Genomic DNA, 15,245 nt, shown 5'->3' with positions numbered 1-15,245 from the left:
AAACAGGAAAAAAAACCCAGAAAATCAATGAAACAAAAATGTGATCTTTAAATATATCAATAAAATATATAAACCTCTAGAAAAACCAGTGAGAGAGAAAGAGAGAGAGACAGACATGACACAAATAAACAAAATCAGGAAATATATCACTACAGACCCTGCAGACACCAAAAGGATAAAGGGAATAGTAGCAACTCTTCACACATAAATTTGACAATTTCAAAGAAATGGACAAACTTCTCAAAAAGCACAAACCACTTCAACTCACCCAATAAGAAATAAATACTATGAATAAAATATTTGAATAGCTCTGTAATCTATCACATAAACTGAATTCTTAATTTAAGAACTCATATAAAAGAAATCTCTAGATCCAGATGGTTTTACTAAATATGTCTACCAACCGCTTAAAGAAGAATTAACAGCAATTCTACCTAAAATCTTCCAGAAAATATCAGCCTTAGGAAGATTTTTCTGGATATGTCTCCTCATGCAGGGGAAACAAAAACAAAAATAAATTATTGGGGCTACACCAAATAAAAAGTTTTACACAGCAAAGGAAGTAATTAACAAAATGAAAATGAAATGAAACCTACTGGATGGAAGAAGATATTTGCAAATGATAGCTTCAATAAGGGGTTAATATCCAAAATATATAAAGAACTTACACAACTCCACATCAAAAAAGCCAAATAATGCAATTAAAAATGGGCAGAGATTCTGAATAAATATTCTAAAAAGACACACAGATAGGCCAAAACCACAATGAGATATCACCTTACACCAAGCAAACACATCCCAATTCATTATATAAAGTTAATATTATCTGACACCAAATCGGATCAAAATAAAAAGAAAATTACAGACCAATGTCTCTGGAGAACACAGATGTAAAAATCCTTAACACGATATTAGCATATCAGCAATACATAATAACACCTGACCCAAGTTTAATCAAGGGACACAATGCTAGTTCAATATTGAAATATCAGTCAATGTTATATACCATATCAACAGGATAAAGAATAAAAACCACCTATCTCCACTTGGGGTGAGCACAGCATATACCATAAATTATAGTATAGTTTATAAACTATAAACTTGTCAAATCACTATGTTCTACACCTGAAACTAATGTAACACTGTACATTGTTGCACACTGTAATGACATTGCAACTATAACATATACTTTAAAAGTTATTTTTTAATCACATAACCATTGATTCAGAAAAAGAACTTGACAAAAATTCAACATCAATTCCTGATGAAACTCTCAGAAAAATACGAAGAGAGGGTAACTTCCTCATCTTGATAAAAATACATCCAGAAAAAACCTACAACTAATATCACACTTAATGGTGAAATAACTGAACACTTTTACCAGTAGCAAGCCAAGGATATCTCCTTTTCCCACTGTTATTCAACATATAACACTGGAAAGTACAGTCAGTGAAATAAGGTAAAAAAGGGAAATAAAAGGCATACGTACTGGAAAAAAGGAAATAATCCTGTAAATACTTGCAGATAACATGATGGTCCACATAAGAATTATGAAGGACTGAAAAACCATGTGAAAACAAAACAATATGAAAAAAACAAAAACAGAGACAAAAGCTCAGAAGGTTGCAGGATACAAGATCAACATACAAAAATCAGTTGCATTTCTATATACTGAGAATGACCACATGGACAATGATATCAAAAATACAATTTATCATTTGCAATCACTCAAAAAATGGAATCGATAGGGGTAAATATATCAAAACATATATAGGACTTGCATGCTGAAAACTACAAAACACTGGTTAAAGAACTTGAAGAAGATCTAAATAAATGGGGAGACATGCCATGTTCATGGACTGGGAGACTCAGAATAGTAAAGATGTCAATACTCCCCAAATTGACAGAAGAGGCTTATCACAAATCCTATCAAAATCCCTGCAAAGATTTTAGTAGACAGAGGCCAGATTATTCTAAAACTTATATAGAAGAGCAAAGAAACAATAATAACTGAAATCATTTTAAAACAGAACAACAATGTGGGAGGAATCACTCTACTTGATTTTGAGATTTATTATATAGCCGCAATTACCAAGACTGTGTGGAAGGATAAACACACAGAGCAAAGGGACAGAACACAGTCCTTGGAAACAGACTCACACGAATGCGCCCAACTGATTTTTGACAAAGGTACAAAAGCTATTCAGTGGAGGCGGTATACAGGACTACCCTACAGTCCAGCATTACTCACAACAGCCCAGGCACGGAAACAAGCTAAGTGTGCCTTGATGGATGAACACATAAAGTATGGTACATATATACAACGGAATATTATTCAGTCATAAAAAAGAAGGAAATCCGGCCATTTATGACAATACAGATGGACCTACAGGGTATTACACTAAGTGAAATAAGTCAGACAGAGAAAGACAAACGCCGTAGAGTCTCACTTACATGTGGAATCTTTAAAAACTGAACTCACAGATACAAAGAACAGACTGATGGTTGCCAGAGGTCAGGGGGTGGGGGGGCAAAGCGGGCACGGGGCAGGACGGGGTCAAAAGATACAAATTTCCAATCATAAAATAAATAAGTTCTGGGGAATGTGATGTACAGCATGATGATTGCAGCTAACCATACTGAATACTTGAAAGTTGCTCAGAGTAGATCTTAAATGTTCCCATCAAGAGAAAAAAAAAAAGTATAACTATGTGAAGTGAAGGATGCAGCTAAACTATCTGTGGTGATCACCTGACAACATATACATATACCAAATCATTATGTGGTACGCTTTAAACTTATATGATGTTATATGTCAATTATGTCTCAATAAAACTAGCAATGGAGGACATATAGCATTTTCAACAGACGGTGTTGGAGCAACTAGACAACCGCAGGCAAAAAAAAAAAAAAAATGAGCCTGGATCTAAACTTCACACAATGCAAATATTAACTCAAATGCATCATATATTTCAATGTAAAATATAAAACTTTAAAACTTTTAGAAAACACATAAGAGAAATCTTTGGGATCTAGGGCCAGACAAAGAGTTTTAGACTTGACACCAAAAGCACAATTCATAAAAGGGCAAGTTGACAAACCCAACTTCATCAAAATCAAAACCATTTGTTCTGCAAAAGACCTCATTAAGAGGATGAAAAAACAAGCTACAGACTGGGAGGAAATGTTTGCAAACCACATACCTCCCAAAGAACTAGTATCTATAATATATAAAGAACTTTCACAGCTCAAGAATAAAAGCTAGATGATGATGATGATGATGACAGAAAAACAGATGATTGATATGATAGATAGATAGATAGATCATAGACAGATAGACAATACATAGATCGATCAGTCAGAAAATGGGCAAAAGACATCAACAGACATTTCTCCAAAGAGGACACAGAGATGGCAAATAACCACATGAAAAGATGTTCAACATCACAGCCACTAGGGAAATGCAAATTCAAGGCACGCTGATACATCAGTACACACCTATCAGAAGTGTTACAACAGCCAACAATGACACCAGCACCCGCTGGTGAGGGTGCAGAGAAACGGGTTTTTGTTGGGAGTGAAAAATGATCCAAACACTCTAGAAAGCAGCCTCACGATTTCTCAGTAAACTAAAGACACAACTACCACATGACCCAGCAACTGTACTCCCAGACATTCATGCCAGAGCAGTGAAGACACGTTCACACAAAAAACCACGGGAATGGTCACAGCAACTTTCTTCGTCATCGCCCCAAACTGAAAACCACCAAGATGTCCTCCAACAGGTGAGCGGTCAGGCCAGTGGTGGTCCCTCCACACCACGGAACACAACTGACAAGGAAAGGGGGTGAGCCGCTTACACAGCAAGAACCTGGATGGATCTCCAGTGGACAGTGGAAAATGCCAGCCCCGAAAGTCTACACACTGTAGGGCTCCATGCACAGTACGTTCCAGAGATGACACACTTATAGACACAGACAACAGACCGGCAGTTGCCAGCTCCAGTAGGGAAGTGGGGAGGAGAGGTAGGGGCCCCGGCATGTTCTGTGTCTTGGCCGCACCTGCTCAGTCTCCTGCTGTTGGGGAAGCGCGGTGAAGGGGACATGGGGTGCCTCTGTGTTGTTGCTCACAACCACGTGTGCATCTGTCATTAGCGCAAACTAAAGACTCCACGAAGAGAAAACAATGAATTGGGTGTGGAGAAGACCCTCATACACTGCTGGTGGGAACGGAGAACAGTAAAGCCACGTTCGAAATGCTCAGCAGTCACCACGTGACCCGTGATTCCACTCCTGGCCAAGGACCCCTCCTCCATCGGCCCGGGCCTGCTTCTCCACCTCCAGCTGCACCAGTTCTAGTTCACGTGGCACCCAGGAAAGAGGCCATGGAGGGAGCCCCAAGGCCGGGGGCTCACCTAGCCCTGGGCACCACAAGGCCTCTCAACTGTGACCCAGCCAGCCCGCCTCTCCTCACCTTCAAACCATGCACCTGGCTTCTGCGTGAACTTGGCAGGTGCCATGGACTGAAGTGTGTCCCCCCAAAATTCCTGGGATGAAGTCCTAATCTGCCATGTGACTGTATTTGCAGAAAGGGCTTTCAGGAGGTAATTAAGGCTTAATGAGGCCAAAGGCTGGCATCCTAATCTGACAGGACCAGTGTCCTGCTAAGAAGAGAATGCAACATCTCTCTCTGCACATGAGCACTGAGAAAAGGCCATGCAAGGGGCTTTAAGAACTCAGTGGGATGCACCTGCCTCGTGTGCAGGTAGAAATGAAGCGTCAGTGGGAAGGAGGGATGGTCCCCCTGCTCCCATGGGACCACCCACCACGAGCACCCTGCCTGCTCAGCCAAATGAATGCTGGGCAGGCCCTGCTTTCCAGAGCTGGCTCGTGCAGGAGGAGGGACGGAGGGTGTCCCAGCCTGCCCCTGCCCCACGACCTAAGTCAGAAGGCCTGGTGCCGGCCTGAGCCAGGGGCGCTGCAGGGGCACAGGGCTGAGCACCATGGCCTCAGCTCTGCTTCCACGGAGTCCGGGCAGTCGTGGGGATGACAACACAGGGGGTCGTGCCAGCCCCTGCAGAGCCCCATACACTGCACATCGACGTGCCAAGGGGTCCAGACAAAACCCACGCCCCACTCGGCACCAGGAGGCAAAGGGCCTCAGGGTGACCGCACTCACAAACACAGCACTGGGGGCAGGGGCCGCTCCCCGTGTGTGTGCAACCTGCGTGTCAGCGACTCTGGAGGGTTACCCTGCGTGTGCATCCCTGGGACAGGTGGGGCGGGAATGGCGCCTTCCCTGGACACCCACATGGCTCACGGGTGAACCCCCCGACCTGGAGATGACTATTAGCACCAAGTCTACAAGTTAGCAGTCATGGGGTTGCCAAATTCTTCGTTTTCTTCTTGAATCAGTTTCAGGAGTGGACACCTTGTGGGAATTCGCACATCTCGTCTAAGTGCCCAAGTCTTCTGGTATCAGCGCATCCGGAGTGTTTCCCTCGTACCTATTTTTAGCCCAGCTCTGTTTGCAGCCACGTTTCCCACCCCTGAGACCTCTGTGTGGCCTGTTCTTTTTTCCCGATCAGTCGCTCTAAGACTTTCGTATTCCAAAGACTCAATGTTGGACATTTTTGTTCTGAAAGGGAAAGACCCCTGCTAAAAGACCCTCCCAGTCCTTTTGGAGGATTTGATCTCGGGGATCTGTAAGGCCAAACCCTCTGCCGAGCCTAGCGTGTCTCAGGACGTGCGGGGCTGGGGGGGGGGCGTGGCTGGTCTGGGGGGTCCTGGGCTTCAGCCTCCACTATGCCCGCTCTGCCACCAGCTGCTCTGTCACTCACCTCGTTTTCCTCCTGACTCAGAAATTCCCTGAGCCAGCCCCAGATTTACAAAATGGAATAAAGTCCTTACAGGCTGCACTACAACGCAGAAGCCTGAAATCGGGGTATGAACTCAGGCAGGAAGAACATTCTGGATCACGCACCTCCTTGCACTCGGCCGCGACCCTGCACAAGGACCATAGCAGCCAGTGTTGGTGCTGATTTGGTGGGAGGGGTGGTCTCCACACACCCAAGTCCCTCCCAAAGGAGTCAGTCTCAGGGACACTGACAACTCGGGGAGCTTCTCCAACGTACGGCAGAGAAGCTTCTAGAAGTAGAGTAGGCATCCAATGCAGCAGACAGCCCTGCCCACTGTCTCCCAGACCCCGTGGCTCCACCAGCAGGGCAGGAGATGAACACACACTCAGGTTCTGCGGGCAGAACTGCTGTACTTTCTTCTAGATTTGTCTCCGCAAACAGAAGGCTGTCCATTCTAAATGACATGGGGGGAGGAGAGCAATTAGCAGCTCCCCCCTGGGGGCATCTAGGGCACCGAACACCCTGCAACCCGCACCGAAACGGCACTGACCAACGTGGAGCAAGGAGGTGTTGGCATCAGATCTGCAAACAGTGGGCAAGAGCCCGGCAGCCCCAGATTCCGGAGCAGAGCCGTGCCTCCCAAGGTGTCCTGTCCTGCCGCTGGGACAGGCAGGGTTCTAACCCTGGGGGTTTGCATCTCAGGGCGGCCCTGCTCTCCCCTCCTGCTCGCCCCGCCCTCAAGCCTGCTGGCAGGTGTCACCCAAGCCAGGCCTGTCCTTCGGGCACAGCCCTGGGGAGGCTGAAGCACCTGGTTTGCACTCTGACACACAACGTCTCCTGCTCTAGGAAGCTTCCCACCTCGGCCCTGCTGGGTGCACACTCATGGCCCCCACCCCTGCCTCCAAGTTCTTACCTCTGCCTGACCCCTTCTCCTTCCTGCCCGTACCCGTCGGAGCCCCCGCATGCGACCGCGTGCCTGCCCCCCTCCCTCATCTCCCATATCCTCCAGCTGAGGCCACAACAAATGAAGGACCCGCCTCGAAGGCCACCACGCACCACGCACCCGGGCCTCGGCTTCTCTGCTTACGCTCTTCCCCCAGCTCACATCACCCAGGACCCCATTCCTAAACCCACCCCCTCCCAGCATCTGCCGCCTCCTGCAGAAGCCAGTGGACTCACCTGCCACCACACAGTGGTCATTCCAGAGCTAGACACCCCAGCATCCTCTCCCAGAACCAAAGCATGTCCCCTTGGGACCCCCCTCCCAAAATCAGGGTATGTCCCCCCCGGGACCCCCTCCCAGAAGCAGGGTGCGTCCCCCCGGGACCTCCTCCCACAGTCAAGGGTGCGTCCCCCAGGACCCCCTCCCAGAATCAGGGTGCATCCCTCCAGGACCCCCTCCGAGAATCAGGGCACAACACACCAAGACCCCTCCCAGAATCAGGGTACATCCCTCCGGGACCCCCTCCCAGAATCAGGGTGCGTCCCCCCAGGACTCCCTCCCAGAATCAGGGCACAACCCACCAAGACCCCTCCCAGAATCAGGGTGCATCCCATCAGGACCCCCTCCCAGAACTGGGGCATATCCCCCAGACCCTTTCTCAGAATTGGGGTGTGGCCCCAGCACCCCCTCCTGGAATCGGGGTGCATCTACCAATATCCTCTCACACATCACCAGGTGCCCTATTACAGGCTCGGGGTCTGGAAAAGGCCCTAGAAGCTGCTATTAAATTGGATTCTTTGCTAACTGAGTCAAACATGAAAACACACACCAACAGTGACCAGGCCGTTCGGTCAGGTGTCCCTCAGCTGGCCTCAGCCACCTCCTGCTATCCTGGGCCTGCCAGCCAGTCCCCAAACAATGGGAGGCACCAGGTGCCTGCAGGTACTTGAGAGGCCCCAAGAGGTGGCCAAGCCCGTCTGAGCAAGCCCGTCTGAGCCATCCCAGAGACTGGGCTTCATGAGCTAAAAGGAGCCGGGCCGGCGGGAGGCAGGGAGTGACCCCGAGGTCAGGGGACGGGGCAGCCCAGAGAGCCGTTGCCGTGTGACAGACCAACAGGCTCCAACAGGAAAGGTGTGCATGTCAAGGTCCTGACTCGGCCAGTCTTGGGACAGCCAGGGACACACGGAAATGACCTGTCCGCACTCACCCTCCTGTTCCCAAAGCACCAGATGAAACCACCAAGAGAAATAACTGCTATGTTTGAAAATAGGAACAACTGCATTTTTACACAAAGAAAAGCAAGGCCAGAGAAACAGAGCTAGGGACACAGGGATCCCTCCTAAAGAAGCACCGGCCTCCCCACAGTGAGCGGCTCGTTCGCACCCACGGGCACAGTGAGAGCACAGACCGGGAGGGATGCAAACGCACACGCCACGGAGAAGCACGCGAACACGTGGAAAAGCGGCCATCTGCGTTACTGAACGGCCAGGAGGCGCAGACCTAACAGACAGTGGGGGACGGAGAAAGAGGGCCAGACTCATCGCCGAGGCCGCGCCCCAGAACCCTGACCACCCACCTCAGCCTTCCCACCCACAGATGGCGGGCCCCCCCCCAGAGCCGAGCGTCATCGGGGGTAACTTATAAAACGGGGCATAGCATTATTTGGAAAAGACCCCCACGCCCAGGGAGAGAAACGACATTGTATTTGCTCTCTCAACAACATAACCGAAGAATGCATCCAGTCTACGGGAACAAAGATGCTCGTGAGGAGTAACGTTTTTAAAACATGGAGTCTAAATGTCGGTGCTGAGAACACAGAGTCACACACACGCACACACAGGGAAAAGGAGCAGCTACCTCAAGTTACAGCACTGGCGGACCCGTCCATGGGAAAATGCAGAAAATAGAACTATCCAGACAACATGACAACGATATGGGAAAAGAAGATACACAAAGACCAAACCTGAGGACATGGAGCGCTCACTGGGCTGACGGGATTGGGTGGCATTTACCGTGTTGCAGATTTCCCGAGTGAGAACACCAGCCCTGAGCCTCCGCAAGTCTGGGCACACTCCTCTGCAGGATGAGAAAACACACCCTTGCCGGCGGAGCTGCTCTGAACCCGCATGAGACGGCACACGCAGAGCGCCGTGCTGGGCCCGCACAGCCGCCGTGACAGCAGGAGTGCACGTGACCGCTGGCTCCCGGGGCCAGCGTGGTCCACACAGCGGCCACATCGCGCCACGAGTCTGTGCACGCAAACCGGTCCACACGGCGGCCACCACCTTAGCATCGCACACGGCCGACCCCCAGTTGGGTGGCGCACTCAGCCTTAGGAGACACGTTAGGGCCGGAACCTTACGTAGTCCACGGAAAAGGCCACCAACGTAAGAGAAGAAATGAAAATAGACACACAGCGAGCAAGGAAAGACATTGAAAAGGAAATGCAGAGGAGACAGAAACCAGGAGGAAAAGCAAAGGAAGGTTCAGAAAGACACGGGAACAGCCCCAAATGTCACTTCTTCAAGGACATCGGGGAGGCACCAGAGGGGGGATGACAACACTACACTCGAGCGTCTCAGAAGCAGTTAAAAGCCTCTCCATTGGTGGGGGTGACACCGGCAGCAGAAATGCTCAGGGCACAGCCCCCGAGGACTCACAATCATACACACGTGTGCACGCATGCACATGAACACACTTAGACACTCACGGCCACGCACATGCATGCACACTTCCACACTTCCACACAGTTACATGCACACACCCACACGTGCACACATCCACACATTTACACACACACACTTATATCCACACATGCGCACTCACTTATACTCACATCCACATCCACACACACACACGTAAACACATATGCACATAGAGACACAGTTATGTGCACGCACACTTACACGCACACACCCACACGTGCACATGCACACATCCACAGGATCCCCATAGACGTACACACACATGCACACACGCATGTACAGAGACCTCGGCATGCACAGAGTCCACATGAATGCAAACCCACGTGTGTCTACACACACGCAGATGCGTACAAATGCACACATATCACACATGTGCATCTACACACAGATATATAACTCCCCCAGACGAGTCCATCCACAGATACACACACACGATCTAAACATACATACGGCATCTGCTTCTAAACCACAACCTACCTTCGCTGTAAACACTAGGTATCGTTATAGTGTCTATAAATAAACACACGTGTGTGGGTGTTTTAAACGTGCAGCCCTACTCCACGCCCTGCGTTTGAACCCAGCGGGCTCTCGAGCACCAACCAATCCCATCTGCCACCCCTACGAACGCAAGGCTCGGGCACCAACACTTTGGTAAAGCAGAGCCCATTCCGGGCCTTGTCTGGAGCTCCCAGACCATCCCGTGGGCCCAGGACAGCAGCGGACCAGGAGACACCACTGACGGGGACAAGTCCGGGGACACGCGGCTAACAGTGGCTCTGAGCGGTGGGAACCTGTCCAGCTCACCCTCTAGACTGGGGTGGGTGGTCCCGTTGCCCCAGCAAGCTGTGGCCAGAGCCAGGCAGGTGCGCCCCAGCTTCACAGCCCAGGGGCTGGTGCACGGTTACCATGACGACCACCGTCACAGGGACACCCTCAGGGTCAGTGGAGGCTTCGCCTCGCGGTGGGTCACTCTGGCCGGCAGGTCAGGGCCCACCACATCTGCGCCAGGGCCGGCCAGGACCTGCCTCATCCCCCCACCACCGCCCCCCAGCTCCACGGAAACTGATTCCAGCGGAATCCCACCCCAACACCGTTCCCCCAAGCAAAACACCCCCCACTCCGTGCTTTCGAGCAGCTCAGCCCCCTCCAAGGGTGAGCTCTGCAGCTCTCCCTGATTCCTCCCAGCCCTACAGCATCATCTGGGCGCACCTGTCTCACCAACGGGGAAACTGAGGCTGGGGGTCACACAGGGTGGCAGATCCTCCATCTGCAGGTCTAGGGAGCCCCCACTGCCGCTGCCCTGTCCCCTCTGGGGGGGGGGCCAACCTGGGCTTGATGCCCCAACCATCCTCACCCTGTGTTCTCTGCTCCCCACCCTGTGCTCCCTGCCCTGCACCCTAGGCCCGCACTCCCTCCTCCACGCCCCCCGCCCAACTCCGTGCTCCCCACCCCATGCCCCCTTCCCCCGCCCCCTGCTTCCCGCCCTGTGCTCCCCACCACCCTGCATACCCCCACTGCCCCGCGTCCCTGCAGCCGACAGCCCCACCACACCAACCTGCTTCTCATTCTCGTCCTCCAGCCTCAGCCGGTCTTCGATGCAGTTCCGGGCCTGCAGGAAGGCTTTCCTTTGGCAGCGTTCGGCCAGGACCCTCACAAACACCCCGTACATGTTCACACTGAGGAAGAGCAGGGCATTGGCACCAAGCTGGAAGGGAGAGAACACAGAGCACCATGTGCGTGGGACGCTAGCTCGGCAGAGGCTCCTACACCCTCCGACGACCAGCCCGCGGCACGACCACGCTGCCCAGGGTGGCTGGGGTGCTGGCCGGACCCACCGTGCACGGCTGACTTCCTGCGGTCATAGAGCAGAACAGCATGCAGGCAGCGTCCCCCAAATTCACATGCAAGCCTGCCCCCCAGCACCCCAGGGTGTAGCTGCATTTGGACATAAGGTCTTTCAAGAGGTAATTATGTTAAAACGAGATCACTGGGGAGGGCCGTGTGACTGGCGTCCTCCTAAGGCGAAGAGACCAGGACACAGACATGCATGCAGGCACGAGCCTGTGAGGACCCGGGGAGGAGACGGCGTCTACGCCCAGGCAAGGCCTCGGGACAGCCGGCCCCCACACTCCAGGACCCGCAGGTCCAGCCTCCAAGGCCTGGGAGGGACAAACCTCTGCTGCTCAGGCCGCTGGGTTGGGCTGTGCGTGACAGCCGCCCCAGGACACCATCTGAGAAAACACGATGCCAGGAGAGAGCAGATGCTCCCGAACCAGGCAGCGAAGGGAAGCAGATTAGAAGCAAAAGGAAGAAAGGACCGGGTCATACGTGAGCACGAAGCGAGCACTCAAGATGAGTGACCGTCCAGGGAACGCAGCGTCCAGAGCGCCCTGCTCGGCCCACACCCCCGGGCTCCCACCCCCTTCAAAGGATGGGAATCGAGGAAGGGGCCAGCGAGAAAGACCCGCCTGGGGCGCCAGCCACAGCCCAGACTCAGAGGCTCGCATCTGCCAGACCAGGAAGGGGGCCTTGCAGAATGTCTGCTTCCAGCGGCCTTAACTCGAAGCCAGTCCTGACCGCCCGGGGGCCCATGATGGCCACACCGCAAGTCGCGGCAGACCCGGGGAGTATCAGACCCCACCTCCCCACTCAGCCTCCTCTGCTGGTCTGTCCCACCGCGCTTGGGCCCGCGGCTGGCAGGACCACGGCACAGATCTGGGGCCCAGGCCCACCTCCCCGAGGAGCTGCGGGTGTATGAGCATGGCCCAAAGCCGCTGCGCTCAGTCTCTGTGAAGAGGCTAGACGGGACGCACGCACTTCCTGCAGGGTCTGGGGATCACTGCCGCTCTCCACCGGGCGCTGCGACTTGCACACGATTACGTGGGATGAAACAAACACGGAGGCGGGCGGGCAGCGGTCCCGGGACAAGCGGCAGGACAAGGGAAGGCAGGCCACAAGGCCGCGTGGACGGAGAATCTGCAGCACCTGGTGCTGCCAGAGGCTGGGGGCGGGGAGCAGTCGGGGACGCAGACCGGGCGGGCGGGCTGCAGCCTCGAGGATGGTGTGGGGCGCACTGGGGACAGACTGCGGCACAGAGGACTGGTGAGTGTGACATGTTCCTCAGGAGGGACACACGGGGCTGCGGTCGCAGACAACAGAGCTGTTCAAGAAGGTGACAGGGACACGAATCCCCAGGGCCTCGGACAGAAACGTCCTCCCCCCAAACACAGGTGAACTCGCTGGCACACCGGGGACAGCGGGCTCACGTCCGCCTGCCGAGCTCACGTCTCAAAGGACGCGCGAACATACCACCAGGACAGCGCCCCCTCCACACCGCGCATCCGGAAAACCGCCGTCCCAGTGAGGGTCCGGGGAGCCGCCCGAGTCCTATACCCACGCTGAGCCCGTCGGCCACCCTCCTGTGACCCTCTAACCCCACTGCCGTCTCCTCGCCGGGGCACTCCTCGCCTGAAGCAGGTGCAGGGCTGGGAGGACCTGCTTCTGCGGCGTCTGTACCAGCCTCTCAGCAGGCACGGGGCGGGCTTCAGCATGGCCGTCCCAGGGGCCTGTGCCGTGTCCCGGTGACCAGGGCAGTGTTTTCTGTCCTCTCAGACCATCTGCTCTACCCGGGGATCAGTCGTGCACGCTGAAGCCACGTGTCAGAGGCGGCAGGACGCCCGGCACGGGTGAAACGACGCAATATTTAAACGCGTGCTGCGCGTGGTTAACATGCCCACAAGCACCGTCGTGGGCGCTTTTCCAAACATCCAAACAATCCCACGTCACCGCACAGAGCACACGGCTCTTCCCGGCCGACACGTAACCGGTCTGGCTCTGCGTGGCCCCGCCCGGCCTCAATGTACCGTTTGGAAGGCAAGGGAACCAGAGAGACACAGGACGTCCTCCCGGGACATGGCACCAACCCTCCTAAGAGACGCCCTCCCATCCCGGCAGCCCCCAGTCCCCACACAGAGGGTCCGGCACCGCGGACAGCCCTGCGCTGGGGCCGGGACGCCACGAGACACGGCTCTTCCAGAAAGTAAGGCCTCAGCCGGCCAGGAGTGGAAGATGGGGAATGTGGTGTCCTCAGGGAGGCTGGGTCAGAGGTGGGCCAAGAGCCACGGGGCAGACCATGGGGTCGTGGGAGAAGCGGCCAGCAGAGTGAGGGCAGACCGGGTCACCCCTCTACACACACCCTCGTCACTCCTGCCCTTCCCTCTGGCCATGATGACCCACCCAGGGAAACTGAGGCCCAACTGGCCGATCACTGAGTGCCTGCCTGCCCCGTCCACACTGTTGAAGCTGCCCTTGTGGAGAAGGAGTCGGTGTCCAGCAGGCAGGGTGAGGTGGGGGCAGAGACCCTCGGGGACGGGGGTGTCCTCCGCCTGGTGCTCGGCATTCCCCCAGCCAGGGGGCTTCCGTGCGCCCTACTGCCTGCCCCCCTGTTCTCCCCTCCCTCCCTCACCCACCCCACCCCCGTGATCAGGCACAGCCACCGCCCAACAGGCCGCAGAGAGGTTTCACCACCGGCCACCTAATCAGTGATCAGTGACGAGGGTGACAACGCAGAGAAGCGTGCCCAGATCACCTGCCGGCAGGTGTGGTCCAGACGAGGTGTCGGTTCACACCGGCAGCCAAAGGGACAAGCCACAGGAGACACAGGCCAAGGGGGCCCCGAGCTCGGGGAAGGACGTGTTGGGGTCCAGACCGAGCACCCCGAGAGCCGCAGGCTGGCGGGGCCGCACGGCAAGGCTGGGGCAGGAGCTTCAGGGCTAGTGAGGGAGGGGGCCAGCCGCAACCCTGCTGCCTCTCCCCTCTGGCCTCTGGGGTTGAGGCTCTGCTGGGAGGCTGGCCTGTGGAGGTCAGCACCCTAAGACGCTGCTCACAGGCCCCCTCCTCCCCGCCTTGCTCTGAGGAAACCCAGCTCCCCTGGCACCCCCCGTTCCAGCTGCTCACTCCGGGGGTCTCAGGGCTGCCAGGCCCGGCCCCTCCTCATTGCTCCCCGGCCATATGAGCTGCCACCCCCACCGCTCCTTGACCCCACACCTGACTCAGGACACCCGGTCAGGCCCTGGGATGCTGCCCAGGGGCATGCCAGGCCCCTCCTCACCCTTCCTGCTCTTCAATCCTGCCTCGGTTGCTCAGCACTCCACCAGCGGACCCCCACGAGGGGGTCCCGGTTACCAAGGCCCTGTCCCCTGGCCTCTTCCTTGGGCTGCTGTCCCAGCCAACACCTCCAGAGCCCATGGCACGTGGCCGCACAAACCCATCCTCTGGCCAAGGACTAGTCCTCGCCGCGCCCACCAGCATCCACTCCACAGACACACCGGCACTGAGGAGGGGCCGGCCCCAGTGCACATGCTGCAGCCCTGCGCTCCTGGCCTCCATGCACCTGCCCCACGCACCTGGCCTCCATGCACCTGCCCCACGCACCTGGCCTCCATGCACCTGCCCCACGCACCTGGCCTCAGCCCTCCTTGGCCCCACCAGCCCACCTTCCTTCACAGCCTCCCAGGCTTTCAGCCCAGACTCATGTCCCAGTGCCCAGCCTGTCCTTCCAGCCCTTCAGGCCCCTCTGGCCTGTGCCACACACCTGGCACCACCCGCTCCACCTGGGACCCTACCCCTGCACCTTTCCTGCTGGGTGTCTACTCAGTCCTGCATGGGACAGGCACTGACTCCTCCCACCACTCACCCCAGCAGCCACTCCCGCCTCAACTGACCAGGGCCCCAGAACCCC

General features: G+C 54.8%; 1 protein-coding gene across 1 annotated transcript in view; it reads right to left on the bottom strand.

The window, feature by feature from the left end:
- The window catches only part of ADCY1 (adenylate cyclase 1), a 106,387-nt gene that overhangs the window by 74,708 nt on the left and 16,434 nt on the right, over positions 1-15,245 (bottom strand). Inside the window, exon 2 of the mRNA XM_088018329.1 lies at positions 11,061-11,210. Coding sequence (XP_087874455.1) covers positions 11,061-11,210 — 150 coding nt within the window. The remainder of the gene's footprint in view (positions 1-11,060; positions 11,211-15,245) is intronic.

Source organism: Eumetopias jubatus, unplaced genomic scaffold (assembly GCF_037043125.1).
Source record: "Eumetopias jubatus isolate StellerSeaLion01/CBP00866 unplaced genomic scaffold, mEumJub1_p1.0 scaffold_14, whole genome shotgun sequence".
In the NCBI taxonomy this organism is placed as follows: Eukaryota; Metazoa; Chordata; class Mammalia; order Carnivora; family Otariidae; genus Eumetopias; species Eumetopias jubatus.
This window is presented reverse-complemented; position numbering and strand designations above follow the sequence as displayed.